At 35.3% G+C, this 27,883-nt stretch overlaps 2 protein-coding genes across 2 annotated transcripts in view; both read left to right on the forward strand.

The window, feature by feature from the left end:
- Nucleotides 1-25,870, forward strand: part of LOC107085185 (myomesin-3-like) — a 74,702-nt gene extending 48,832 nt beyond the window's left edge. The window contains exons 19-37 of the mRNA XM_015375391.1: nt 4,011-4,137; nt 7,929-8,110; nt 8,303-8,417; nt 10,156-10,312; nt 10,548-10,654; nt 10,816-10,860; nt 11,011-11,147; nt 14,688-14,832; nt 16,664-16,723; nt 17,444-17,511; nt 18,292-18,402; nt 18,624-18,711; nt 18,829-18,867; nt 19,003-19,108; nt 22,403-22,566; nt 22,676-22,712; nt 22,875-22,897; nt 22,984-23,039; nt 23,120-25,870. Coding sequence (XP_015230877.1) covers nt 4,011-4,137; nt 7,929-8,110; nt 8,303-8,417; nt 10,156-10,312; nt 10,548-10,654; nt 10,816-10,860; nt 11,011-11,147; nt 14,688-14,832; nt 16,664-16,723; nt 17,444-17,511; nt 18,292-18,402; nt 18,624-18,711; nt 18,829-18,867; nt 19,003-19,108; nt 22,403-22,566; nt 22,676-22,712; nt 22,875-22,897; nt 22,984-23,039; nt 23,120-23,389 — 2,037 coding nt within the window. The 3' untranslated portion in view covers nt 23,390-25,870. The remainder of the gene's footprint in view (nt 1-4,010; nt 4,138-7,928; nt 8,111-8,302; nt 8,418-10,155; nt 10,313-10,547; nt 10,655-10,815; nt 10,861-11,010; nt 11,148-14,687; nt 14,833-16,663; nt 16,724-17,443; nt 17,512-18,291; nt 18,403-18,623; nt 18,712-18,828; nt 18,868-19,002; nt 19,109-22,402; nt 22,567-22,675; nt 22,713-22,874; nt 22,898-22,983; nt 23,040-23,119) is intronic.
- A 561-nt stretch (nt 25,871-26,431) lies between these two features.
- LOC107084893 (fatty acid-binding protein 10-A, liver basic-like) lies at nt 26,432-27,404 on the forward strand. Its single transcript, XM_015374955.1, has 4 exons — nt 26,432-26,619; nt 26,723-26,895; nt 27,087-27,176; nt 27,301-27,404. The coding sequence occupies exons 1-4, from the start codon at nt 26,553-26,555 to the stop codon at nt 27,349-27,351; spliced, it is 381 nt and encodes a 126-aa protein (XP_015230441.1). The 5' UTR covers nt 26,432-26,552; the 3' UTR covers nt 27,352-27,404.
- Nucleotides 27,405-27,883: the final 479 nt, after the last annotated feature.

Below are 27,883 nucleotides of genomic sequence, written 5' to 3' on the forward strand. Positions count from 1 at the left end.
TCGTGCAGATTTGATAGATTATTTGAAATAGCAACAAGCAGCAACAACGACAGTTTGTAACTGATTAGTTACCAGAGTGAGATGCAAAAGCACAAACATCTCATTATTTTGCATATCATATAAGATATCTTAGCGCAGAATTACTTTTTCAATTTTGTTTTTCTCATTTTCTCATATAATATATTCTATTTTAATGTATTCTGTTTTATTCTCTCAGTATATTTGGTCAAGAATAGCTAGATCCTCTCTGTGGAGCTACGCTTAATACATTGGTTACTTCTGATGTACAATCCGTAAATTTGTATATACATGTTTCATCAGGTTTGATGGTGAAGATTTTTATATTATCTCAAATCAATGTGTAATTCTCTCAGTATACTCATACTCTCTTACCCTACTCTTACCCTAATTCAGGCTAAAATAAAAATTTTAGCTGAACCTGGGGCCTTAAGAATACATATAGAGAGCAGATTAAAATAATTATTAGAAATGGGTTTTAGAGGAACTTAGTAAACAAGCAGAATTAGGAAGGCCGGAATAAAGCCATGGAGGATGAAATCAGATTTAGAGTAAAAAACTATATTCTAGGTACTGTTCAATCTATCACCTTAAAGTAAACAGTATGACATCTTTAAACCTCCCAACACATGGTTGTATGCCCAAACTGACAGACAAAACAATGAGAGCTTTAATCAAACATGTAGAAGAAAGTCCAGTTCTTAAATGAAAAATGGAAAAATGACAGAAAACTAACACCAGTCCCCACTGTGAAACAGTATAGAGTAAAATTATAGGCTTTGAGGTCAAAATACATGTCAGTCAATACATGAGTTAAAACACTAAATCTATTAATAATAATTCTTTTAAGTGAATCATAAAATTTTATTTCCACATTTAGATTTCTTGCAAATACCTGACAGTGAAAGTAAACTGTTGTTCATTAAATCCGCCTGTGTCACTAGGCAACCAGGCAGTGTCCATGGAGACTTAGAGGAGTAAAATCTGAATAGTGCTTCACTAAGAATACAAGAGCTCCATAATTAGATATTTCATAAACCTATGAGAGGTTGTTTTTATCTCCTGAAGAGAAAAGCAAGGACAAACCCAATTAAAATAAAAACGTCTGAGCACAACAACTGACCCCTGTTGTTCTGGACTGCAGTTCTCAGGACTGGAGATCTTTTTGTTATTCCAAAGTCTCTAATGAGAAAAAAAAAATGTTTCCCCTTTGGAATAAAATGAGACATTTTAGCAACATATTAAGGAGACGGAAAACTCAATCTGTTTCCAGGATGAGGTGCAGCTTTGCTTTGGATTGTAGACACACTCCTGATTGAGGCTTTTTATTATGTATAGTAAGTCATATAATTTTCATCCTCTGTCAAATGTAAAGTTTAAATGTAAACAGTGCTTTGATCTATTTCAAATTTTGCTGAGTTTAACCCACAGAAATCCATAATGTTTTTTTTGGTTACATCTAATAGACAACACAACCAAGCACCTTAACTTTAGGAAATACTAGGATGAAAGGAATCAGTGGTTTTACAGAGCTTTGCAAAAATAATCACCTACAAAGTGAGGCATAATATTTTTATGAATCCCCTTTACTCTGATACCCCTTAATAAAATGCCTTCACACCACTTACCTGAGAAGTCAGAATAAAGATGTTCTGTAAAGGAATCGGATCTGTTAGGGTCCATAATTAAGCAAACAAATAAGATAAAGTATGATAAGATAAGATATGACTTTATTAATCTCACAAATTAACTATATTCTCTATTTTAAAGCAAGGCTCGGTTAGAAACAACTGCCCAAAGCGTGGATAATCTTGGAGAGAGTACTGCTGAATTAGGAAGCTCATTACCTCACTCATTACCTCACTCATATGTAGCTTTTTAGGACTCCGAATGTAATCACCTCCCAGAAAAAAAAACAGGCAAAGAGTGTTTTACAAAAGGGACAGCTGAATGGAGCAGGTCAGTTCATGCATCGATCCATCAGATGGTCCCAGGGCAGAGTGGATATATAGTCCCTCCGGCAGGTTCTGGGTCTTCCCTGGGATTTCCTCCAATTGGGACATATCTGGGAAAACCAGGAGGGATCCAGACGAGGTGCAAATAAACGTCGACTTTTAAGGCAGAGAGTCAGATGCTCTACTTTAAGATCCTTAAAGTAGAAATTCTGAGGTCCTCTGCCATCTGTAAACCTGATCTGTGTGTAGGAATATATTGTATACAAATGACTACTAATCCAAAAGTAAGTACTTACTTTTTATGTAAAGCTGCTGAGATCATACTTTTATTTATAGTTTGATCTTATAGTTCAACTTTAATAACTTGCAATTAATTATTTTTTATAGCCTATAAGGTCAAAAATTTAACAACCCACTAATTTTAGAGAAAAGGGGTACCATACAGGCCTCCCCCATAGGATTGTCTACATTAGTGTAGTAGGAAAAGTAGTATAAGTTTAACAGCCCAATTTATGTAGTGGCAAAGCCTTTTTTTTTAACTTCATTACAAGAACAGCAGGTCACGTATTCAGTGTTAAAAAAAGAAAAGCAATCCCCTGGATAAGACAAAGGTCTTTCATTCAGTGAAGTGTAGCCTGATTGCCCCCTGGTGGCAGAGGTTTTATTGAAGCACACTGTGTCTTGCTTCTTCATCCTGGACTGTACATCATTCTGACTGATTGTTGTTCAGTTAAAATGTATCATCAGGAAAAGATTTGTGCCAAATGAAGAAGGGTGCAGGTGTGATGTGGCAGCTTTCAGATAGCGGCTGCTGCTGTTATGAAAAAGCTCACCTCTGCTTTGGTCAATTAGTTGCCTGGAGATAGGCAGAGGCAGCAGAGGTTCACAGCTGTTCACAGAGGCGATAAGGCCCTTAGAGTCTAAGTGGCTGTGAATAGTAGGATCAATGAGCTGATCAATAGGTCTGGATCCTCTCTCCATTCAGAGGGAGTAACGTCTCAGGAGCTCAGAAACATGTTGCAGATCCATCAGAGCTTAAAACTTGGAAACTGTCTTTTAAAATCAGACAAAATGAAGGTTTGTAGGTGGAGAATTTTTTTTTTTTCCTGATTGGACTTTTGCATTTCAGTTGAACACATTTTGATCAAGATCAGTCAAGCTTTTTTAGTGCTATTTAAAATCAGTTTTACAAAATCGACTTTGACACACTGATTTGTAAAAGAGTTAATGACATTTAAAAATTAAAAAAACAATCTTATGGTTATTTGTGATTAAAATTCTTACGAATTCAGAAACTAGGCAATTATTCTATGCTTTTTCTTGGTTCCATTTTAAAATGTTAAGATAAATAAACCCAGCTTGAGTTTATTTACAGTTTTAAAAGAGGAATATAACTCATTAATCGGATCAAAACAAAGTAAATTAATATGCTTAAATATTGAAAAGAAAAAAAAAAAAACATTTGGAAAATAAAATGTGTAATGATTGTTATAAAGGCAACAGAGAGAATAAAAAACAACCAAAGTCAGATTCAAAGCAAACTAAACAAATTGTGCTAAACACATTTTTTTTTCCACAGAGATCATTTGTGTACCTGCTGTCTGGGAGCAGTGAGATCTGGTGGGATAATGGGGAACATTCTGTTCTTTGAATGAAGACGAGTCGAGGCCATTCAGGCTTTTAAATGTGATGAAGATTTTAAAACCTATTCTCAGGTGAAGAGGCTATAGTGGGGGAAATGTGATTTTTCATGGCAATACAAGTCATCACTCTGCCTGCAGGCTTTTAGATTAACCGGAATAAATAGGTGGACTTAATTCGACTCCAAAATAAATAATTGATACAGTAGTGCAGTTAAATACGAGGAATGCATGCAGTTGCATTGCACTGAGACAGGCTAGTTTTATACAGATAAGTGTATATCACTGATGGCAAATATTTTACATACTGTGAACATTTTTTCTCACTCCTCTAAAAGTATTTACATCCAATGAAATTCATCGGCATCTTTTAACAGCTTATCTGCTTTGTCTACAGGTTTCTGACTTGAAAGCTGGACATTCATACCAGTTCCGAGTCTTTGCTGCTAATGCAGCCGGCATTGGGAAGCCGTCTGACGCCAGTGAAGCATTCCTGTGTGAAAAGTGGACAATGCCAGAACCAGGTGGAGGTTAAAGCTTCATAAAATCCAGAAAAGAAATGCTACTAACTAAATATCTCCTCACCTGAAAGTTCAACAGTTGCATTTGGCAAATAGAAAACTATACGTTGAAAATTATTTTAAAAAAACATGTCTTCCAAACAGAAGTTTTTGAAAAATCCTCAATTTAAAAGAATAAATTGACCTGCAGTTAGAATGTGCTGTTGTAAAGAAGGATTACCACTGAGTCCCTTTAATCTAGAAGTAGTCAGCCTTCTTAGCTAGTGAGTTCTGCTTTAAAATTGAATCCTGCAACTACATAGAGCTAAAGTCTTTCCTCTTAAGGACACAAACTTTGCAGCAGTTGGGGCCATAATGAGGTACGTTTTGAACATCTGTACAAAAGATTGTCCTGAAAGCCAAAGCTGAAATCCACCACCAGCCTGCTTATATTTATTGTTCTTAACAATAAATACATGAAATCAGCCAAAATGTGATCAGAGAGACTAATGCTGGTTACAATTTGTTTTTGCATTTTCAATGCTTTTGGGAAATGAATGAAAAGTGCTGCACAATGGTGCTTATAATGTCATTATCTTCCAGGCTGCTGTTGTTGTTCAGATGCATTTTGTCCTCTTTGGGAACTGGATTTGATCATTCCTGACTGAAACCTTCCCCAAAAACCCAGAAGTGATTTACTGATATGCAATCTTTATCTCCAAAATGAAACACCACATTTTCACAAGGCAAAAAGCATTAGTTGCTTAGGATCAAACAATGTTAAAAATGGGTCTAAACCCATTAAAAACCTCAAGATACGAGTGGGGGGAAAAATCACAAATTTTGACAACATTTATGTTATGATAAAACAGGGTTGCTATGAGTTACACATATTACGGCCCAAAAACTCCCTTACAGTATGGTATATTGTAAATATGGTTGCTTTGCATTAAACTAGACAACTCGTCTTGAATTATTTTAAAAGTTTATTACCAAAACATCAATTATATAAAACTAAGAGCATATGTCCTTTAACTGAAAATGCGAAAGTTGCAAAACATCTGCTTCTTAAACTAGTTTTGGACTTTACAACTTGCACTAGCAAAAGTGATAACAACAACCACAAAATGTTGTTAGATTAAAGAGGAATTCCACAGTTAAAATCAGCCATTCCAAAGTGTTTAATTTACCTAAGAGCTTTGGGAATTTGAGCATCCGTCAATATTCTGCTACCCTGCAGTTTCTACAATCTGTTTTTCGACCCCAGCTGCGTAGAGAGGGGAGATAGAAATAAACACCATCCATCACCTGCAGAACCCATTTCCACTTGCTGCCATTTTTACTTTAATTTAAACTGCACCTCTAATAGTGTATGTAGTTTCCTCACAGCAAAATAAACAGGTCAGTATGAAATACCAGGATAATAATATGCTGTTTACTTATTGCACCATTAATGCACACAGTAATAGTGGAGGTTAGAGGTTAAGTGACTAGTAAATTTGTTAAAATAACAGCCTTGAGTTAGAATTAGCTGTGGCTATTTATCACGCTTTGCTCATGTGTAATTTGTTATTGAATATCATGCTAGTAGGCGATTTATAATGAGAGACAACCATTTAACACTAACAGCACATTATTAAATAAAAGGGTATAGGCTTTATATTTGTAAACATAAACTATGATTTCAAAATAATGTATAATTATTTAAGCCACTCTTGACAGAAGCATGGGAAATTATTATGATTTATCTAGTGGGTCTGTTGTTAATATTCTAGTTAAAACAATTGTAGGATATTACAACTTGTACATAGAGCGTATGGAACTGACATCAGGATGTGTACCTGTGTGTAGCAGTTTTAACCAATGTCTTTGATTGTTGGAGTGAATCATGCAACTACATAGAGCTAAAGTTTATATGGTGGATTTTTAAGTAGTTTAAGTTCACCTGTACTAAAAACTTTACAATACTGATTGATTTTAAAGCAGAACCCACTAGCTAAGAAGGCTGACTACTTCTACATTACAAGGGACTCTGTGGTGACTTCAGCAATCTCCTATGGCGCTGTTTTTGTGTTTTTTAGAATAGAATAGAACAGAATAGAGGCGTGCAGGTGTCGCAGTAGTTAGCGCACAGGACACATGCACAGAGGCCTCAGTCCTCAATGCGGCCAACCAGGGTTAGAATCCGACCGAGGTCCTTTGCTGCATGTCTCTCCCCCTCTCTCATACCCCGTTTCCTGTTAGCCTCCTGTAAAAAAAAAAAAAAAAAAAAAAAAACGAGCCACAAGTGCTGCAAAAACTCAACAAAAAAAAAAAGAGAATAGAATAGAAAATACCTTTATTGTCCCAAAATGGGGAAATTGTGGTGTTACAGCAGAAAAAGGGTATAGCAGAAGTGGACACACAATGTGCACCTTAGAGAAAGTGTATAAGAATAATTTTTTTGAGCAGAATCTACAAATGAGAGGAAGCAGTTAATGTCCAAGCTCAACAGAAAAGACATCTCTGTATCAGAATGGCCTCTTCATCCATTGCAGATTATAGAAGACAGAAGAACTCTTGAAAAATGTACATTTTAGAACAATGCCTCCGAATCCATACATTACTGTTACAGAACCAGATAGCTCCATCAGTGGCATCCTAGTTACCCAAACAGGCACTACTGCAGATTCTTCCTCCAAACATTTCTTAGCCTTTACAAGGGCCATTGCTCCAAGCTTAATAAGTGTTTACATCCCAACTAATTTGTCTTGCTGATAGTCTGTTGGCTAGTTTTAAAATATATGTGGGCACCTTGTAAATTTTTTTCAAATGATCCTACTCTTTTGCACTTTTTTGTATCTGTTATATAGTATTTCATTTATGTCATAAATGTTCTCTTACTGTTTTCTTTTACAGTCTTATTCAGGTGCTATTGTTTACCTTTGTAAGAATCTAGATATTCCCATTTAATTTAATTTTACTGCTGTTACATCTGAATTTTCCTTCTGAGCAACAGCAAAAATATTTTTCTTTTACCGTTCTATTCTGTATCTACTGTATTTTGCGAAGACTGTATTCATTCCATTATTGATTCTGAATTTAAGCAATTTTAACATCAAACGAGCCAAATGTTAACATTGAGCTACAGTTCTTTCAGATTTCTCTGCAAGTTGTTTTCTTTGTACTTGCTGCTTCTCATCCATTTAGAGTTAAATGGACTCCAGGTTTAGGCTTCATAACACATATTTTGCAGATAAATACATAGGAGCATATTAGTGTTTACTGGAAAAACCGATAATACGTCAAGCTGTTGCAGTCAGAGCAATTTAGAATATTTTAAAGGATTAATCTTTACAACAAAAGGCAGACACTTGTTTATCCACACTGGGCTTTTACCATAAAATAAAAACACCTGCTTCTTTCCTGCAGAAATTAAATATTTGTGAATTTGAAGGCAGTGCTATACCTATATCTAAAATGACACATTTCTATTATTGGTATTATTAACATGACCCACAACCACATACTGATTCACCCTGCCAAACTCAGTGAGAAATCCATTTCTTTCCTTGCACAGATCGGCATTTTGCCATTAATACAAAAATTGGAAACAGTCTGACTGAAATGAGCCCCTCTTTAATCATGGCAAATATTCCTTCCTCAATACATCAATAATTTAAATGTGACTAAAAATCATTCTGTAAATTGACTTCTATGTCCAGCACTGAAGTCAATCTGAGTAAATTCAGAATCTATGGTTTTATTTTCAACCTAATATTTCTGACTTATTTCTGGTTTGAAACTGCTTATTTATCCAGCTCTCTGGTCCTCAGGTTGTCCGTATGACCTGGAGTTCAGGGAGGTGAGAGACGGTTCGCTGGTGCTGTTATGGGCGACTCCGCTCTATGAGGGTGAAAGCCCTGTCACTGGCTACATGCTGGAAACCAGCCAGGGTAACCAGTCTGACAACTGGACCATTCTGACTGTAAAACCAATTTCTGAAACGCGTTACAAGGTGAGAGTTGCACCAAACTAATTCTGGTTTGACGCCTGGGCCTAATTTAACTTCAAAGCATATAAAGCAGAAGTTTGTATCATTAATGTCTGACCCCATTCATTAGAAAATGTTCACATCTAAATCTACGGCTTCTAAGATTTAGATCAGAAATTCTGTTATTTCTGTGTGTGTGCGTCCTCTGGCATCTAGGTGACTGGTCTGCAGACGGGTCAAACCTACCGCTTCCGTGTGTCTGCTGTTAATAAGGCAGGTGTTGGTCGTGCTTCCTTGCCCTCTGAGCCGGTCACAGTTCAGACCCAACCAGGTCAGAATAAAACACAGCTGTTCTCTCATTGCTTTATTTGTCAAGTGAGGGCCAGCTTAATTTCTTAAAACATTACAAAAGATAATCTTTCATAAGATATATTCTTTGCCTGGTAAATACTGTAAACAAATAGTCTATTAGAGTAAGTAAACACTGAAACAAAACAAAATTAAAGCAAAGCAAAGTGCTTTTATTTGTGCACATGCTTAAAAAACCCACACCTTTGTTTAAGCACTTGTTTATCTTGGGTTCACTTTTGAAAAGGGGCCTATAAACTTTCCCACTTGTTTTTAAAACAAGATTTTCCAAATCTGTCAGATTTTAAAATCTATCTTCCATCCACAGCTCTCTTTTTTGTATATTTGTTTTTTGTTTTTTAGACTAACCTTCATATTTTCTGTAAGATTTAGGTTTAAAGTCTGGCTAGGCCACTGAAAGGCACAAACAACCTGCTAGTGAAATGATCCATACATTATGTATGCTTTATTTCAAGTTGCTGTTTTGCTAAAAGAAAAAAAATAAGAAGAAAATATGAAATTTGATTTCATCCATGGCTTTCTGTTTAAAGTCTAATGTTTTTTCTTCTTACATTATCTGACATTTGGATTATTAATATCCTTTCTTAATTTCTTAACAGATTTTCCTCCAGTTCAATCAAGACCCCAGAAAAAAGCATAATGCTTCCACTACCATGCTTCATAATGTTTAGTATCTTCCGTTGATTATCTGCAAGTGTACATTACTTTTGAAATAAGGACCAAACATTTAAAATCTTGGTTCAACTCTGCCTTTCTGCTTTGAGATATGAATAAGAAAATCAGCAGTACCTGAAAGTTGAACATGAGTGTGCTATGTATTACAACTTCTTCCCACGATCCAATTATACACACTATGCACGCTAGGTTAATAGGTCACACTAATTTCCCCTAAGGAGTCAGTAAGGATGTACATTCATTAATGTTTGTCCTGTTCTCCCCTGTGCTGCACTGTGATTGACTGAGCACCTGTCAAGGGTGAGCTCTGTCTTCTGCATATTAACTCTGGAAATAGGGTTGGAACCCCATAACTCTGCATGGATAGCTGGGTATAGAAAGTGAATGGATGGTATGAATAAAAGCCCCACATTCTCAGTGTATTTACACATTGTATTCCCTGTTTTTTTGCCTGAACTTGCTTTTTTTATTCTTATCACACAACAATTATTTCAACCACTATTTATTTATTACAGCTATAATAATGTTCTAGTTTGTTTTATTCATTTCTCTTTTTTTAATAAAGCTTAAATACAGATTATACCACTAGAATTGTTTTAATATTTCTAAGTTCCTATTAAAAACATTAAAAACTTTCCTGCTCCTTATTATTGAGAAATAAATAAACAAAAAGCTGATATATACTGGTTAATAAGTCAAGCTATCTGCAACTACTATTTCATACTTTTTCCTAGTAAGACCAGCTGTACTTATTGGTGACTTCCTTTAGTTTTCACACCACTTTTTTTTGCAACTAGAAGGGAAGACAAAGTGTAGTCACCCTCTTGTAACCACCTCACCTGCAATGAAACGCAGCGAGTAGTTTAGCAGCAGCACCATAAAAGATGAGCATCTTATTACAAGGGTATAAGATGTGGCAGTTTTATGGCAGAAAATTAAAGTGGAAAACATTAGATGGTGATTCCTTAACTGGCCCATGCTCGCTTTGACAGCTGCTTTGCTTCTTTTTTTTTTTTTTTATTCAGGTACCAAAGAGATTAAGATCGGTGTTGATGATGAAGGGTTTATATTTCTGGGATACGAGGCTGTTAAGATGAGTGACGACAGTGAGTTCCTCTGGAGAAAAGATTTCACAAAACCGATCGATTCCCAAAAAGCGAAAGCAGAAACAGCTAAGAACAGGTAAAGAGTTTATAAGTGATACTGACATTACAGGCCACTTATTAGGTTCCTATCAGGTTCCACTTTTTGTTTGTCCATGAAAAAAAAAAAAAAAAAGATGTGGAGGTTTCAAATTAGCCTGTAATGTTTAAAGTCAGGTGGTTGAAAGCATTTCCTGCAGATTTTGTTGCTGATATAAGATTAAGTTAAGCTAAGTCGACAATTTTTTCTTTTCAAATGACTATTTGTCTACCAGGTCAGCTCTCACCTTCACAGATCCATCTGAAGAGGATCTTGGTCTGTACACTGTGGAAATGAGCGACTGTCCTCATCTGTCATCCAGCTATGATTTTACAGCTGAAGGTACTCCAATAAATATCAACAAGCGGAATCTCTGGTCTTAGGATTTATAATCACTTCCTACTGCTACAGTAACTTCTGCAATGTCACCTTATTCACACACTTTTCTGTTAAAAAATTATTTAATCTTTGGCTTCTACTTAATGACATGTTTAATTTTTTAGATCTCGAACATCTGAAAGAACTCAGCTGGCAGGTCAGAAATCCATGTACGTACCACCTCCGAAGAGCATGAATAAAAAGGATTAACAGAAGAATAATCAAACTTCATCTATAATCTCTTCTGCTGCTGCTGGATTATGTTAAATGGTTTTATTCTGAGTTTTAGAATGTGATCTGTCTTTGATTTCACTCTGCAGTAATTGCACTGAAGTCAGCCTGGCAGGTGGAGGTGTCTGAAAAGGGCAGCGTGCGTCTTTGGCTTCAGACCGAAAGTCTCAGTAGTTCTGCTGAGCTCCGTCTTATCTTCAACGACCGAGAAATGTCCAGCAATTCGGTAGGTTTCTCACTTAACAGATAATGTAGTCGGAAGAAGAGCTGCAAAAACTTTGTTTGAGCTCTTGGTTAATATAATAAGTATTTCTTATAAATTATAGAGAAAACAATCGGATTAAAACTTTGATATACTGAATTTAATAGGCTGAAAACAAAGTATTGCACTCCATATTCTCATTTATTATGATGCAAATTTGACCTGTCAAGCAGTCAAACAGTGATCAAAACATCTCTGTGTTATCAATAATATATGACAGTTTGTAAAATAGCGACCTTATTTCAGAGTAGGTAAATGAGACATTTTGCCAATGGAACAAGACAATTTACAATTAAAATAAGAAAACACAATTGCATTGTCTTATTTCAGGTGCATTTTATCTATGTCTCTTATTTTAAGAGTAAAAATACTCTTTCCATTGGGAAATTATTTCATTTACCTGATCAAAAAATATAAATACACTTAATTCTAGAAATGTTTACTTATTTGTAGATAGTTTTTCCAGTGCTGTCAAATTCCAAAATGCTGAGATCAGATTTGAGTGTTTGTCATTGTTTCTTCAAGTTGTAAATATGAGGAAACTCACACATGCTGAGTGGGTCCAGGTTTCTATGTATCGCAATGTGAGTGCATCTGTCTTCATGACAGCTCAGCATGATTCCAAAACAGCAATTAGTGTCTTAATAAGCATCCTAGGAAATAGACGCTGTCAGTGAAGATGAAGCACAGGTGAGTATGGCTACAGAAAGGTCTGGGAGCTCAGTTGATTTAATCAAGTGGATAAGACAGAAAGATCGCCTGAGGTGAAGGAGACAGAGCTCACATCTGATTAAACGTGTCAGGCTTAATTAGTGCAACATGAATGATCTTTTGAAAAAAAAAAAAAAGATTTACCTTGGTAAATAAAGAAATACTAGGAAATAATGATTTACATTGTTCTTCTTGATAGGTGGACGTAGGTGTTAGACGTAGATCGTTTTTGAAACATTGTCCTAATCACTTTATTAGCAAACACAAACATTCTTGTGGCTGCCATTCATAAAAAAGCCTATCTTTCCTTGTATTTAAATGTGTGCCTTCAGGGACAAAGCTACATACGTTGATTATAATAAACACAAAAAAGCTAAGCATTCATCTTTTAATTAAAAAACATATGAAAAGTGTGTGCTGATAGTGTTAGTCTAAAATATGTTTACACTGGGTGGGATCAGTATACACAAACATAGGTGTGCACCATCTACCAGCAGCTTATATTACCAAATTAGAAACGTGAACAGTATTAGTTACTATACACAATTACTTTTCCATCACTATAACTAAGAGCCTAAGAATAACATTACTATCAATATTAATAATGTTGTGTAATCTATGAACCATGAATCAGACGAATCTAAATGCTTCCACAGCTTTAGCCACTGCTTTAGGTGACCTCACCGTCCATGTTGGATTCCTGGTGCTACTTGACCTGATCTTGAACTTTCCTTTTTCTTTTGCATTTCCACTCTTGTTACTACTATCTCATTTGGTTTTATTTCTGCTCCCATATGTCATTAGCTTTCTTCCTTGTTTTTACTTCTATTCATTGTGCACATGTGCCTCCCTTCAGTGATATAATGATGGTACATATACACAAAGCTCCCTACTTCTTAACAAATAGAGCAACATCAACATGTATAACAAAAACATACGATTTAATAAGGCTACAAGGCATAAAAATTGAATCAGAAGACCTTTGCATGCAACCAGTGGGAACCACTAGCGTAGAAATGTGTGAGGTTAGAGTACGTGATTAGACCAATTTAACTAGGAGATTTATGAGATGCTAATGTTTCCAAATCCAGCATTTTACATGACAGATGGCTGTTTATTTCAGGGGGTAAATCACAAACCTACTTGGTAGCAAAATGTTCTGCCTTACTGTGATATGATTAAAGTCTCGCTTTCTCTTCGGCCTAACTGAACATGAACCTTTAGCGTAATAATAGTGTCAGTTTAAATAAGGTCCTGCATCAGTGCAGAGTTACTGATGCTTAAATGGAGACATTTGAATATTTTCACTCAGTAAAAGCATCATTGCCAAAAAGAGTTACACTGAATGTAAAAAAAAATATAACCTTTCTAAAGGGCAACTAAATGTTCAGGTGCATCTATCATTACTATTGACTTTTATAAAAAAGTGACAGTAAACTTTGCAACATATAACTGTTACCATTTCAAACACCTAGCAGCCTTTATATATTAGTTTGACACCTTCTAATTCAACCATTGGACCAATATTAGCTCTATATACCTTATCTGAGTAAAAAAGCAGCCTAACAACATTTAGAAAACCTCTAGAAACTCTGCATAAATTTCATCAAAATCAATTTAGAAAATGAAACAAAAGTCTGAAATCTAATTATGCAGGGTATAAATAAAGTATGAGGTGGTTAGAAATGTTTGAGCAGTAACGTGTAACTTGATTTGAAATCTTGAAAACTGCTCATTGGAAGCGGCTAAAGGTCAAAGGAAAAAAGTTTTTAGATTCTCATTCTTATGCAAACAACCCATATATTTGATTTGCAACAAGAAATGATTTAGTTCAGTTTAAATTCAGGTTAATCATATAGCACCAAGTTTTATCACCAATTCACTCTACAGACATTTCAATCAAATCATACAGATACAGAAGATTGGTTAAAAAAAAGGATAATTTTACTGGTATTGTTGACAAAAGAAAATGAAGCAAGATGTCCAAAAACAGCAGCAGTGTAACCAAACATAACCTGAATGTAGACAAATATATTAGATTAGAAAAATAGAATAGTAAATCCCTTTAATGTTCCGCAATGGGGAAATTGCTGTGTTACAGCAGCAAAGAATTATAGCAAAAGTAGTCACAAAAATGTGGACCTTAAAAGAACTGTAAAAAAATAACAGAATGATAATAATAATAAGCAAACATGAATGTTGTGACAGAAAGTGGAAAAGAATGATGGCTACCATCATAGTTATTGAAACGTGTTCTGAGGTGGCTGCCGGAGAACGACACTGAATGTTTGTCGCTTCTCTCGGTTGTGACTGCTCTACATTCAGTGGCTTCCATTTTGTTCCAGTGTTTCCCAATATGTGAGCTGCATCTGAACAGCACTGATTATACATTATTTCTAAATGATCAGAGTTGAGATATGCAAATGCTGAGGCCATTTAACTGATTAGGGCCCTCCAGCTTGCCATACATCACAAATCACTTCCACCAACCAAGGCCTATAAACATGCAAGGCACACTCTTAGCTTGATGAACATAAAAGCCATGAAAATGAGTTCAAGGTTTGTTCCCCATGTGTCGCTGCTTGTTTGTGTGTTTGCATCTTTTATTAAACAGAAATATTTTATCGTCAGAGTGCAGATGTTACTTCAGACCATTTGCACTCTGATTCATGTTGCATTCTCTTTGAGCAAAAAGCCATATATACAGTGGATGTCAAGCCGCATGTGGGATGATCTGCCTGATTATGAGCTGATGAACGCTGCCTTCAGTAACATTTGTTTGCTTTTCTGCAGCGCTGTAAGATAAACTTCGACAAGGCCAAAGGTCTGGTGGAGATACTGTTTGATCCGCTCTCTCAGGAAGATGAGGGCTCATACACCGCTCAACTGAGGGACGGGCGCGCCAAGAACCAGTGCACTTTGGTCTTTGTGGATCAAAGTGAGTCATTTATTCTGCAGAACAGAATTTGTCATATTGCTTGCATTGCATATCACTGGGAAATTCCAAATCTAATTGACTGGAACATTAGAGACAGGCTGCATGGAAAAATATTCATATATAAAAATTTTTTTTAAAAAACAGATAAATATTTGAAGCATAATTATTTCCACTTATCCTTCACATTTTGATTTGATCTCTACTTGCATTCTGAGTTTATTGCAATACTATTTATAAACATTTTTATACATTCTAACCACATTTTGTCATGTATTTCATTTGAATTTTGTTCTGATACTGCAGCACAAAGTAGTTCATAATTGTAAAGTGGTTCCAAAATAATACAAGATTATTACAAAACAGAACAACCAGTGAATATACCAGTTACCTATTAGGTTAATTATTTGTAGATAAAGTCCAACAGTGTGCAGTATAATCTAAGGATAAAAACAACTGCTGTGTGGAGACCTCTACTGTTTGTTAAAAGGCATTAGCAAGCAACAAGCTTTACTAAAGATTAAGATGTGGAAAAATTTAAAGCAGGTTTAGGTCATAAAACAATATGCGAAAGCGTTGAGCATTATGAGGAGTGCTTTTTAATGAATTCTGTGAAATTATAAAGAACACAGCACAGCTGCAAACCTAGGAAGACAAGGCTGCAGCAAAAGTGACAGACTATATAAAGAAAATCAACCAGAACCAGAACATTTATTAGAAAAAAGAGTTAACTATAAAGGAATGGCAGAGAACCCAAAATCTGTCAACAGAAAAACTGCTTGTCGTTTACGTCCTACATGTAGAACAGCGTGGTTAGAAAAGCACATTTCAGATCCCCATGACGGTATAACATCTTGCTGCAGGGAAAACTGTTTAGACTTGATAGTTTCAAATCAATTTACATTGTGGAATGGTCAAGTCAAAGTCCAGACCTAAATAAAATAGGAGGAAATAGGAACAACTTAGAAGACTTATAGATTTATATAAACAGATGGTCTCTATACATTGTGACTGTGTTGAAGTCATTTTACAAAGAAAATAAAAACAAAATTCCCATTGCATGTCTCTAGTAATGCAAAGCTGATGGAGACATACGTATCCCAAATGACTTGAAGCTGCTTCAAAGTCAGGTTCTAGAAAGCTTTACCTGAAGGAAGGCAAAATATACTAGATCATTTTCCTTCAACTATATGCATTATTTGGGAATATCTATCTAATATCTATTATATATATCAGAGGTCTTCAACAGGGGGTCCGCGACCCCTAGGGGGACCACAGAGGTACTGCATGGGGGTCGTAAAAGTTTTCGTTGATTAGACTTTTTTTTAGATTCCCCCCTTCAGTTTTTTCCACTAATTGAAATGTCTTTAAATCCACATTAACATGAATTCAACACACTGTACTAAACAGATAAATGGAGGCAGAAGATGTCTTTCAGTCATCAATGCACACATTCAGCGACACACAGGAGCTCTTTCAGCAGGGCACCATTTCATTCACAACACCTGTCCCATCAATGAGGAAATAGAATCAGAAATACTTTAATAATCCCAGGGCAAAATTACTTTCATTACATTTCTCCATAATAGAGTGACTATAGGACCAGTTTGATATAACACAATTTCATACAATATATATAATTAGGGCGTCCCCGCTCCATGGCCTGGAAAACATTGAAGACCCCTGTATATATTATTCCATAATTCTTTAAAAAAAAAAAAAAAACATAAAATATAAGATTTATGGCTGTAATATGATAAAGTGCACAATTTTAAGCAATGAATACATTTGCAAGTTATTGTGTTGTAGAGTCTAATCTGTTTTATCTTATTAGAGTTTCGTGAGATACTGGCCTTGGCTGACTGGAAAAGATGGGACATTAAGAGAAAGACTGGTAAGAGGTGCTTACATGACAAAAACTGACAGTTGATAAAAAAATATTTTTTTAAATCATACTTAAGGTATTTTACAGATTACTTAGGATGAACAGGGAATGAACACAAAAGGAGACACCGGCAGAGGAAAATACCTCCTGTAATTTTACATATAGCCATGGTTATAATTTGTCATCATGTGTGTTTTTGTCCCATAAAAATCAGCCTTAACTGTTTTTTTTTTTGTATTATTTTAACACGGAGAGGAGAAAATAATAAAACGTTATAGTAGATGTGCCAGAGTAAGAAAAAAGGCTATATTCTTCATCTATTGTCGCTGTAGATTTTTGTTCTTCTCAAATGTTTGTTTTTACCTCCTTTCATGTCCATTTGTTATGTATGCACAGAGGCCAGTGCCCCAACGGACACTTGTGCACAACTGTGCAAAAGTGCAATTCGTTTCTGTTACAAATTGACTTAATTTGTACAGGTGCCATTTGTGTTCACCACAGTAACAGCATTTCCATGCAAAAAAAAAAAATCACACCTTTCATCCCAGTTTTTCATTTGAAAATTAGATACTTTGCAATTTTTATTTTTTGTTTGTTTTGCATAATTATAGTATTGTATTTGTAATTATTGTTTGTCCTAAATGAAAATTGTTTTGCTGTCATCATTTATGTGGCTCAAAGTAATTAATTCTGTTTTGTTTGTTTTCTGTTTGCTTTTTGTTTTTTAAGGACCTTATTTTCTGGAATTCCTGACATGGAGTGTGAACCAGGATTGTGAATTAATTATACAATGCAAGGTACTATTACATCTTACATTTAAAATGTCCTGATTCTTAAGACAGCTCAGCTAAGATTATAATAGGAGAGAAAAATCTGCTATTTTCGTACTAACCCTGATCTTAGAAATTATTCTCTCTTTCATTAATTATTCAACATATTTCATGCTCTTTAGACTATTATTCTCAATTTCAGGCCAAAGGGATATATTCTTACTCAAGAAATAAAGATTTATCTGTATTCAGATCCAATAATGACAAAGTCTCCCTGTTTAAGTTAATGTTTGGGTGATCATGATCCTTAGTAAAAAAAATAAATCAATATTTAGTATGTATGTTAGAGACACATTTTTATTGTAGTTGTTGCTGCCAGCAGCTGGGATTTTGGGCCCAGGTTGGAATAGAAAACCTTTTTAACTTAATAAATTAGAACTTGGTTTAAAAGCCAATTTCTCTATTCACTCGCACTGTCATTGCATGATTTTTAAAGGCTTATAAAAAGAAGCTTAAAACAGATAAGAGGTTTTTCACACTAATCTTAACATAGTAGCTCATTTGTAAGAGGGTTTTTGGGGGGAGATTATTTTTGTTAAAAAACTGCAAAATAAAGAGAGAATTTCACAATAACTATTTGAAGGCCCTTTAAAGCTCTTCACTATAAACCACAGATATAGAGCCAGACATTTTAAAGACCAATCTATAGCCTTAGAACCAACAAAGAGCAAATGAAATGAGAAAACTCTCATTTGTCTGGTGTTTAAGTTCCTTGGAGTGACATGATTTATATATCCTCACTAACAGGTGACAAACACAAGTAAAGACACGTCCTTAAAGTGGTTCAAGGATGGTGTGGAAGTTAAAGACTTTGATTATGATCAGACATCTGGGGTCAGCTCACTCATAATCCCACAGGTAAGGGGAAAAAGATGAAGCTACCTTGTCTTCCTGTATTAGGAACACCATTCATAAACTGTATATGAGAGACATTTAATGGACTGAGCTTCGACAGTTTGTATAAAGAAATGCTTTCGTCAGTTTTCAGGGTTCATTTTTGTTGGAAATAATAGATAATATAAGCTGTTTTTGTTTTTCCAAATCTATTAAATGATTGACTTTAAACTGACTTTCTTTAGGTGACAAAGAAAGAGGCTGGTTTGTACAGAGCTGTGGTGTCGGACAGTCGAGGAGAAGATGTCAGCACTTTAGAGCTTCTGGACAATGGTTAATCCTAATCTCATCATAAAAATAATATACTTCATCATTCATTCATCCAGCCATAATGCAAATGAAGCCATTATTATTATTAATATTCAGGTTCTGCTATTTTTTTTTTTACAGAATATGACAAGCTTCTTCAGCAGCTAAGTGAACAATGCGGTGAGATCTAAATAGGAAATATTGGTGCCCTGTGTTATCACGTAGGAATGGCATGTTAATTAAACCTTTTCATTCAAGCCACATGCAAATGTGTGCCAATAAAAAATTAATAATAATCTAAAATCCTGTCCACAGCCTTGTCAGCTGGTCCGCTACAGATTGAGAGCACTGCTGAAGGTTTCAAGATCTACTCCTCCCTTAGATACTACATTAGCTTCCTGAAGACAAGCTGGTACCTCAAGTAAGTCTGTATGCAGAACATTGTTCTGTTTAAATATCCTGGGTGAAGCTGATACTTTTGCGTTTCCTTCAAATATAGGGTTCCTCATGTTGTCTTGAAATGCATGTTTTCTAGGTTAAAGGTATAGTGAAAGATTTTGGTGAATTTTTTAAAAGACCTCTTTACTTTAAAAAAAAAATGCATATGCACAACCCTGTACCCACTCCCAAGAGAGGACGACTATTAAAAGTGTGTGAGAGCGTGCATGAGCCCTTTTCCCTTTGTGTATGCTTTGTTTAAAAATTGCTGTTTGCATCGCTCATACAAGCTCACTTCCAAAAGAAGATGTGCAATTTTTCCAGTATGCCAGACTCACCACTGGTAGGTGAAAATGGGGATGACCATGTACTACAGCCTTATATAAACATATCACCAGAATGATTGACAATTAGGAGAACCACTTATTTTGATGATCCACCCAGAAAAAGAACATCATCCACTATACCTTTAAGATAAGTGAATTTCTTATCAACAGCATGCATTATAAACATATGAGTCTCATTGTTTTTGGATAATATATCTGAACCACTGTTCTTTTTTTTTTCAAGGCAGAATGATAATGCAAAATCAGTGATTTGAATTTGTGGATTTTCTCTTATCCCAACAGTGTCAACATCAAATATAACATCTAGATTGCAAAGGGTAAAATGAGTATTAATATGCCTTTTTCAATTTAAATGTGTCTAATGATGTAAATGATGAATAATAAGTAAAATGTAATAAACACAGGCAAAGACATCAAAGCTGATTTGTCAATAAATAAAGTTATAGCTACAAAATGAATTGACCAAGGAAAGTACTGAAACCACAATCAGAGGTTGTGTTTCACACATACATCCACTTTGCTGGGGTGATAATGTGCTGCACAAAGAAGAGCAAACAAAAAACTGTCATGAATCACTTTAGAAATATATACTTAAGAATATATTTAATTGCAAACTTACTAACACACAAACTATGAACATGTAAACTTACGGTACTAACTTTTAAATCTTATACATACCGGATTTGCCAAATTAGCTTTTTAAATCATATTAAATTACATTTTTAAAGTAGAATAACTATTTTTATTTGAATTGATTGGTTAAATTCTATTAAATCAGTGAAAACTGCTGAGCCAAGAGCTTTGAGATGGTTTTAAAAAGCTCAATAATAGCCTGTTTGTTCCATCCTAACACGAGTTTAACAAACTGCTTTTAGCCTGTTCATTCTCAGATGAATGAAAAGGCTGAAAGGTCAAGTTAATCATGTCTCACTATCCTTTAGGGAAGCCAGTTTTACATTGTCGTTAATTGTAAGATGTCGATGAAGAAGGCAGAAAACCTGCTTCAAAACTGCTACCTTCACTCATAGCAAAAATCTGCCACTGGTCTCATGAACAAGACAAAAGCCTTTTGAAAAAACTGTTTTGTTTTCAGTTGAGAGTATTATTTAGCTGTCTGGGCCCAATTAAAAGAAGAATAAGTGGAGGAGTTCAAATTAACCTTTATATTTCTAAACAGTGCTCTAACTGTCATGTATAGTGATGGCAGGATTGTGCTTTAGGGCTTTATCATTGAAAGTGTCCCTGTTGCATTGTACAGTGTGGATAGAATAATGGGGAGGAGGAGGAGAAGGAGGAGGAGGCCTCAGTTCAAATCAGCAGCTAAGGCATAATGACTATTTTCGTTTTTCTGGGTAAAGAGTTTATCTTAGGGAGACTATCATGCCTTTTTTATGGCTTTTCCACAGCAAGAAATTTAGATATCTTCATTGAATAGGATTTTACTTCTCTAATTTAGCAATGTGATAAATTTTAGAATATTGTTAATATTTACCTAGTAATGATGGAATAAGTAAGTCCAGTTCATCCAATGGAATCAGTAAATATGCATTCAACTGATTAGGGCCCTACGCATTATGTTCACCCTGGCATATTAATGTATTATTACAGCATTTAGAAATTTCATGTTTCCAATATTATCATGCAATTTTAAAGGATCAATTCTTATAATTTTCTGTAACAAATGGTGAAAGATGTTTAGGTTTGCTTAGTTTTGTATGCTAACAGTTTTGTAAGCTTTTTCAAAAATTGCTTAATACTTTTGTGTTTACTTAATCTTAGAAACTCTTTTTTTCTTAAGGGGATAGCACCACCTCCTGGAAGAGCAGGGGATATTTAACCATAATTTTTTTTAACTTTGTTGTTGCAGAAATATCTTCATGAAAGATTTCATTAAAAATGTTTTTGATATCAAATAAATTATATTAGATGGAAAATAACTAATACTGATTAAACAACAAAACATGAGTCAACACAGGAGTTTGTGTTTTTTAAGTTGATAACTAAAGTTTAAAAGAAAAATTAGATTATTTTAAAAGAGGAATTTAGGTGACTTTAAATGGAACTTTGCTGTTGGTACCAGTTGAGCTGCTCTGAGTATTTTGGGAAACAGCTGATCTATTGGGACTCTTCTAGAAGTCAGAGATCAGAGGAGCATGGTTGGACTGCTCACAGATGATATAACAAACCACTCATTACCACCATGGTATGCAGAAGGCTAAACTTTACTATATGATAGCACACCTAGTTTCTGAGCTGCAGCAGCACAGTGGCTGTCACCCCTGTAGACTTAGAACCAAATGCTTAGACTATAGATTGGTGCGATCAGCCAAGTCTTTCAGTTATGATATGTGAATATTAGGATCAAAATGTGTCATAAAGGGTATGTAAGCATCCAGCAGTCCTGCCTTTACTCAACAATTTATGGCAGAGGATGTCTGTTAGTCTGAGAGATAACTTCTGCCTCATTTTTAGCCCTTTTGTACGAGTCAAGAATCACGTACGAAATGCTACCAGGGTATCAATGCTGACCACATCCATACCTTTATAAAAATATCTGTCTATAGTATGAGGTTTATTGCCAAATTGGTCACGTGATCATCACAATGGGTTCATTGTGATGTTGAAGATGATGATGATCATCAGACCTCAGTACAACAGATCACCTTTGAAACATGTTAGAATGGGATATTTATGTCATGGATGTTCAACCGGCAGACCTGTAGTAACTTCATGCTGGTAGAATGTCTGTATGGATGATTCATTTATTGACCTTGTTCAATCTGAGACATGAAAATTTAAAGGAAGCCCTGAACGTAAGAGGCATCAACATGGTACCATAAGATCTTATAAAGAGGGAAAAGAGTGAAAAGCATGTATGGTCGATGTACTAAATATAAACAGTAGATCTGTGTTTATCTCCTTGCTTGTAGAGGGAGGAAACTTGACCAGGAGGCCAGGTCAAAGCCTGGGAGTAGCATGCAGAAAGTCTGGATTGAAATCTTAAACCCAACAGAGAGCGACAAAGGGGAATACACCTTGGAGATGTTTGATGGCAAAGAGACACACAAACGTTTCTTTGAACTATCCACAGAAGGTAAGAAGACATTGAGCAGTGGTTAAATAGATTAATGCTAAATGGAAAAACATCTTAGGTAACATTAATTGTTTTCCATCTCTGTGAATCTTCCTGTATCTGTTCACAGCATTTGCTGAAGCCTTGCTGGAACACCAGAGGTTAAAGTAAGTGCATGCAATCCCAGAAAAAAGCTTCCATTGATTGTTGGGTCAATTAAAGAAAGCATGAAAAAGTTCAAGTCACAAAAGATCAATGCAGAGTTAGCTTGCTTGGTACTGCTACAGCGTTGAGTCATCCCAAAGCTGACTGTTTTATTTCTCCCTTAGGCAACAGGCATTTGCTGAAAAAAGTAAGTCCCACGTGATAACTCTATGAAATTCCTTTGTTTATTTCATTTTGAATTATTCTCAGAGATTTTTTTCTGCTCATTTCCAGATCGTGCCAAAGTGATTAAAGGTCTTCCAGATGTTGTAGCCATCATGGAAGGCAAGGTGAGGCTTTGTCAGAGAACACCTTTTGTTATGAAATCCCAGATGTTCTCTATTTCCAATCATTTCTGCTCTCCTCTCAGTCTCTATGTCTGACATGCTTCATTGATGGCGACCCAGCTCCTGAGATCATCTGGCTTCGCAACGATAGAGAAATCCTTGATCAGACTCAGTTTACCATCGTTAAGGAGGCCAAGCGAACCTCCATTACTGTCAACCAGGTCACCACGGAAGATTCTGGAAAGTACAGCATCTTTGTGCGAAACCAGTATGGCTCGGAAACTGTTGATGTGACACTGAGTGTGTACAAGAAGGGCGAGAAGCCTCCAGCAAATGCAGTGGAAATGGGTTAAAACTGCAAACTGCAGGAATCTATTGCTTCAAACTGAGATGTTTTACCTGGTCTGATTGTTTTCATTTAATAGAAGTATTACAAAATAGGAAGTGCTTTGCAGTATTTATATCCCATGAACTTTTTCCACAGTTTGTTGTAAGAGTTGTATGTTACAGAGCAACAGGAGTAGGATACGGTAAGGATGTGTCTTGGGTTATCATTATCATAATTATCTATTTGTTTTTAAGACTGAAACGACAGAAAGACAACATAAAAATTAAACAAGCTAGAAATAATAAATAAAAAAAACATAAAATCTGACAATATAAGCAATCAAATCTGCATCAAAAGACACAGAAGCGTTTGGTCTACTGGAGATATGTTGATGTACCCTCTCTGAGATAAAGAGATGAAGGACCATATACTGTAGATATTATATAGTATATGTATTAAAATCTAAACTAGAAAACCAAAAACTACTCTAAACAAAACAAGCAACCGATGAAAGGAAAACAAATTTCATTCAGATGATTTCATGTCATGTCATCATGTCCCCATTAACAGATGGCCTGCTGCTAAATTGTAAACCAGATGATGACAGTGGAGAGGAGACTGGTAATCCCATTATAGAGATAGAACTGCAATAGTCTAGTATAGAAGTAATAAAAGCATGATGAACCCTCTCAAGGACATTATGAGAAAGATAATATATGACTTAACTAATAAGCCTCAGAATGATAATGGTTATGCCAGCTCTGCAAATCCCATTTTTCTTTGCAAATGATCTAAGTCAGTTTGCATGAAATCCCTCTGCAAACATTAACTATTAATATTTTATATATAAAATAGTATCTATATACAAACTGAATTGAATACAATTCTCGAAACAGATCATACAGTCAGATTGGTTCAAATGAGCTGACTGCCTTGAGTCGTTGACTTTGCAAGAGACGCTCTTCCTGGAGAGCACATGGCAACATTAGATATCTTCTTGCATTGTGTATGATTTTACAGCAATCCCTTACACCAAGCATGCATGCAGTAACAGTGGAGAAGAAAACTCTATTTTAACAGGAAGAAACCTCCTACAGAACCAAGCTCCATCTTCCGAGGGTCAGCTGGGGTTCTAGGAGACAAACAGACATGCAAAAGGAACATAGAAGCACTAATCCGTAAACACTTTGTATGTTAAAGAAAGTAATGGTAAAAAAAAGCTCCATAGGTAGAGTTTTAATATACTCTAGTGCTAGAGTGCATGTGTCTGCCAAACTGAATAAAATGGCTGAATTACCTCCTAAGGCAGTTAAGTTTTAGGAGTTTTACAACCCAGTTATGTTATTTATATTTGATGGCAATTAGATATACTAAAACCAACTCTAGAGGCCTGTAGTTTAACACCTGTGATCTGAACTATTTAAGCGTTTCTCTGCCTCTATGTTTGCTTCATACCTAAATGTATATTAGTTATAGGTGCATTGTCGAAATCAATAACCTCTATTTATCCTGACATCTGATTTCCAGCAAAAAAAACAAATGACATATTTTTTATACAGCTTTGTATAAATTCAGGCATTGTGATTTATGGGTCTCTTATATAAAGCACCTTTAGATCCTTTCACTGTGAAAGGTGATATGTAAGACATTTGATTTATCTTGATTTAGTCAAATAAAAAGCTCCTGTGGATGAAAGTAAGAGTTGCTGAGAAGGTCGTTTGTAAAAACCTTCCTTCTATCCTACTATCATCCAAAATCACCTCACAAACAGAACAATAAACATCACCAAGGGCACCTTTATATCTCCTCCATAAATTCTTAAATGCTGAAAATCCAGCAAACAGTGATGCAGTGCGAAAAGCTAAACCTCTGGTGTTCCTCCTACTTGCTGAATAAGAAGCACTAAACACAAGATTTTCTCTTACAGTGTTTTAGTTCTAGCTTTTATTATTTATTATCGCACACTAATTTGAGTAAACTTTATAGTGAGTCTAGAATGTAGGTGTTTTTCTCCTATATTTGTTTAAAATGTCTTATGTTGATCCCAAAGAAGCACTCTTCCGTTTAGCTGCACCAACATTCTACAATAATAAAATCTGACCCACAATAAAATTTAATGTGAAAACATAAAGGTGATAAAGGTTCATGAGGTACAGAAATCACTGTTTAGTGCATGTGCAACTTCTTTACGTTCTGCTAATTTAGCTCAAATTAAACAAACCACCAGAAAGGATTGCATTGTTTTATTTTGTTTGCTGTTGTTATGGTATTCTTGCTTGTGTTGCTTCTCTCTTTGAGGTAGAAATAAAAATCTACTTGACTAGCCTTCCTTCTAAATTATCTTAATGCTCAATTTGTTTTTAGGCTTTTATTCTAAAGATAGCACTTAAGCTTTAGGCCTGTGTTTATAGTTCAACGAATGTATTGGTTGTGTTGGTAATAAAGCTGTTTTCAATTACCGTATTGGGATTATTTCTCTTTTGAGAAAAAAAAGCAGCATTGTGAACACTATGATGAATAAATGATTAAAAATGGACAGTTAGTTATTGTGTGTAATGTTGCAACAGCTTTGGTCACTTTCAACTGAAAAGCAAAGTCCCCTGTGTCATTAACCCCATTATTTGGTCTCAACTGTAAGGTAAGATCCATATTTGGATATTCAGCGGTACACTGAGGACAACCTGCAGAGATGAATTAATCTATTGAGCAACGATCTCAGCAAAAACTAATTCAAAATTAATTTGAAAAAATGAATGCAAGTCTAGACGGTTTTATGCATTAAAATATGATTCAATTCTTACAGACAGGAGACAATCACATTTTCTGTTTTCCAAGCTCCATTTTCATCTTGTCTTCAACCGTAAAATAGATAAGAACAATGCATAAATACTCTGAATATTTTTTTAAACATATTTTATAGATGATGTGTTGTGCATTGTATAGAATTGCTAATTAAAATTTTCCTCTACTGAGCCTGAGGCTTCAACATGCAGGAGTAACTGAACTCTGGGTTGTTTAAACAATTCTCAGAGGACTTTGTAACTCATTGCACAGAGGACTGTGAATCCCTCTGTGGCTATAAAAAGGTGCAGGAACGCGCCATTCTTCTTCACATTGTGCTCAGCTTCACGCAGCCATCTCAGCTTCCAGCTACTTTGGTCAAGGAGAACCCAGACCCTCTTGAAGACATGGACCTCAACGGAACATGGCAGGTTTACTCCCAGGAGAACTACGAGGAGTTCCTCAAAGCCTTGGGTGAGAAAAGCATTTACAAATTTTACATCAACTAAAGTCATATAATTTATGCAAGGTATATTTCATCTTGGGCAGATTACAACTATTTTTTTCTACTTTACAGAACTCCCAGAAGATGTTATCAAGATAGCCAAGGACATCAAACCTATTACTGAGATTAAGCAGACAGGCAATGACTTTGTCATCACTTCTAAGACACCTGGAAAAACCGTGACAAACTCCTTTACCATCGGAAAAGAGGCTGAAATTACCACCATGGGTGGCAAGAAGCTAAAGGTTACTAAGTTTTCCTTATCTTCTTTAATGAGACACACATCGTGAGCCAAGGCTACTTAAACCATCTGTCTATATCCCTTATAACCAGTTTATTTATGTACTTTTTTTGTTTTGTTTCACTGCTTTATTATCTGCTATTATTTGACTGTTTCACTGTTGGTTCTGAATCCTTTCCTCTTATCTTTAATCAGTGCATTGTCAATTTGGAGGGAGGCAAACTGGTCTGCAAAACCGGCAAATTCAGTCACATACAGGAGCTCAAAGGCGGAGAAATGGTTGAGGTATGGTGCATTCCAGTAATTTTCTTGCACAATCATATTTATCAGAGAGAAAGCTACACATCAAGCTTTTTGACTGTTTAATTACAACCTCTGAAATAATATTTGCTTTCTTTGTCTTTTTTAGACTCTGACGGTGGGCTCAACAACTCTTATCAGGAAGAGCAAAAAGATTTAAATCTGGGAGTGACAAAGATACAATGTCTATTTAAATAAAGAAAGGCTGTGTAATGTGTTTGTATTGTTTTATGTCCACATGTGTTTAGTGGGAGCTAAACTGACGAGCTTAAAAAAAGAATCAAATCCACAACACAGGCAGAGCTTTACAAAGAAAAAGTTAAAACACATTTAGTTTATCCAAATAAAAAATGAAAAAGGTTCTTCTGGTGGGTTTTATATGGACCTTCAGTTATTAAAGATTCAACATCTGGACATAAACAGTCCCTAACAGACCCTAAATTTAAATCTAAAGGGGAATAAACAGCTGGCAACGGCATATACATACATATATCATTACATCTTTATGTACATTATGGCGTATGTGACCGATGGGTAAATAAGTTGGCAGTAAATTTTGATTATAAAGTGAGGGTTATTAGATAAGCTAACACAGGTGAATAAAATCAGTAAAAGGAGCAAAAAATAAACAAAGGCAGGATAGATGTTTGTGAAAAAGATGCAGTTCCAGTAGTTTTCATTTTGAGCAGAAT

This window comes from Cyprinodon variegatus, unplaced genomic scaffold, assembly GCF_000732505.1.
Source record: "Cyprinodon variegatus isolate N-32 unplaced genomic scaffold, C_variegatus-1.0 Scaffold6, whole genome shotgun sequence".
NCBI classification, from domain to species: Eukaryota; Metazoa; Chordata; class Actinopteri; order Cyprinodontiformes; family Cyprinodontidae; genus Cyprinodon; species Cyprinodon variegatus.

Bases quoted from the DNA above. Each gene is read 5' to 3' on its own strand.
- LOC107084893 (XM_015374955.1), top strand. From the start codon at position 26,553: ATGGACCTCAACGGAACATGGCAGGTTTACTCCCAGGAGAACTACGAG. The intron at 26,620-26,722 runs GTGAGAAAAGCA...TCTACTTTACAG, and splicing joins GGAGTTCCTCAAAGCCTTGG to AACTCCCAGAAGATGTTATC. The intron at 27,177-27,300 runs GTATGGTGCATT...TGTCTTTTTTAG, and splicing joins AAGGCGGAGAAATGGTTGAG to ACTCTGACGGTGGGCTCAAC.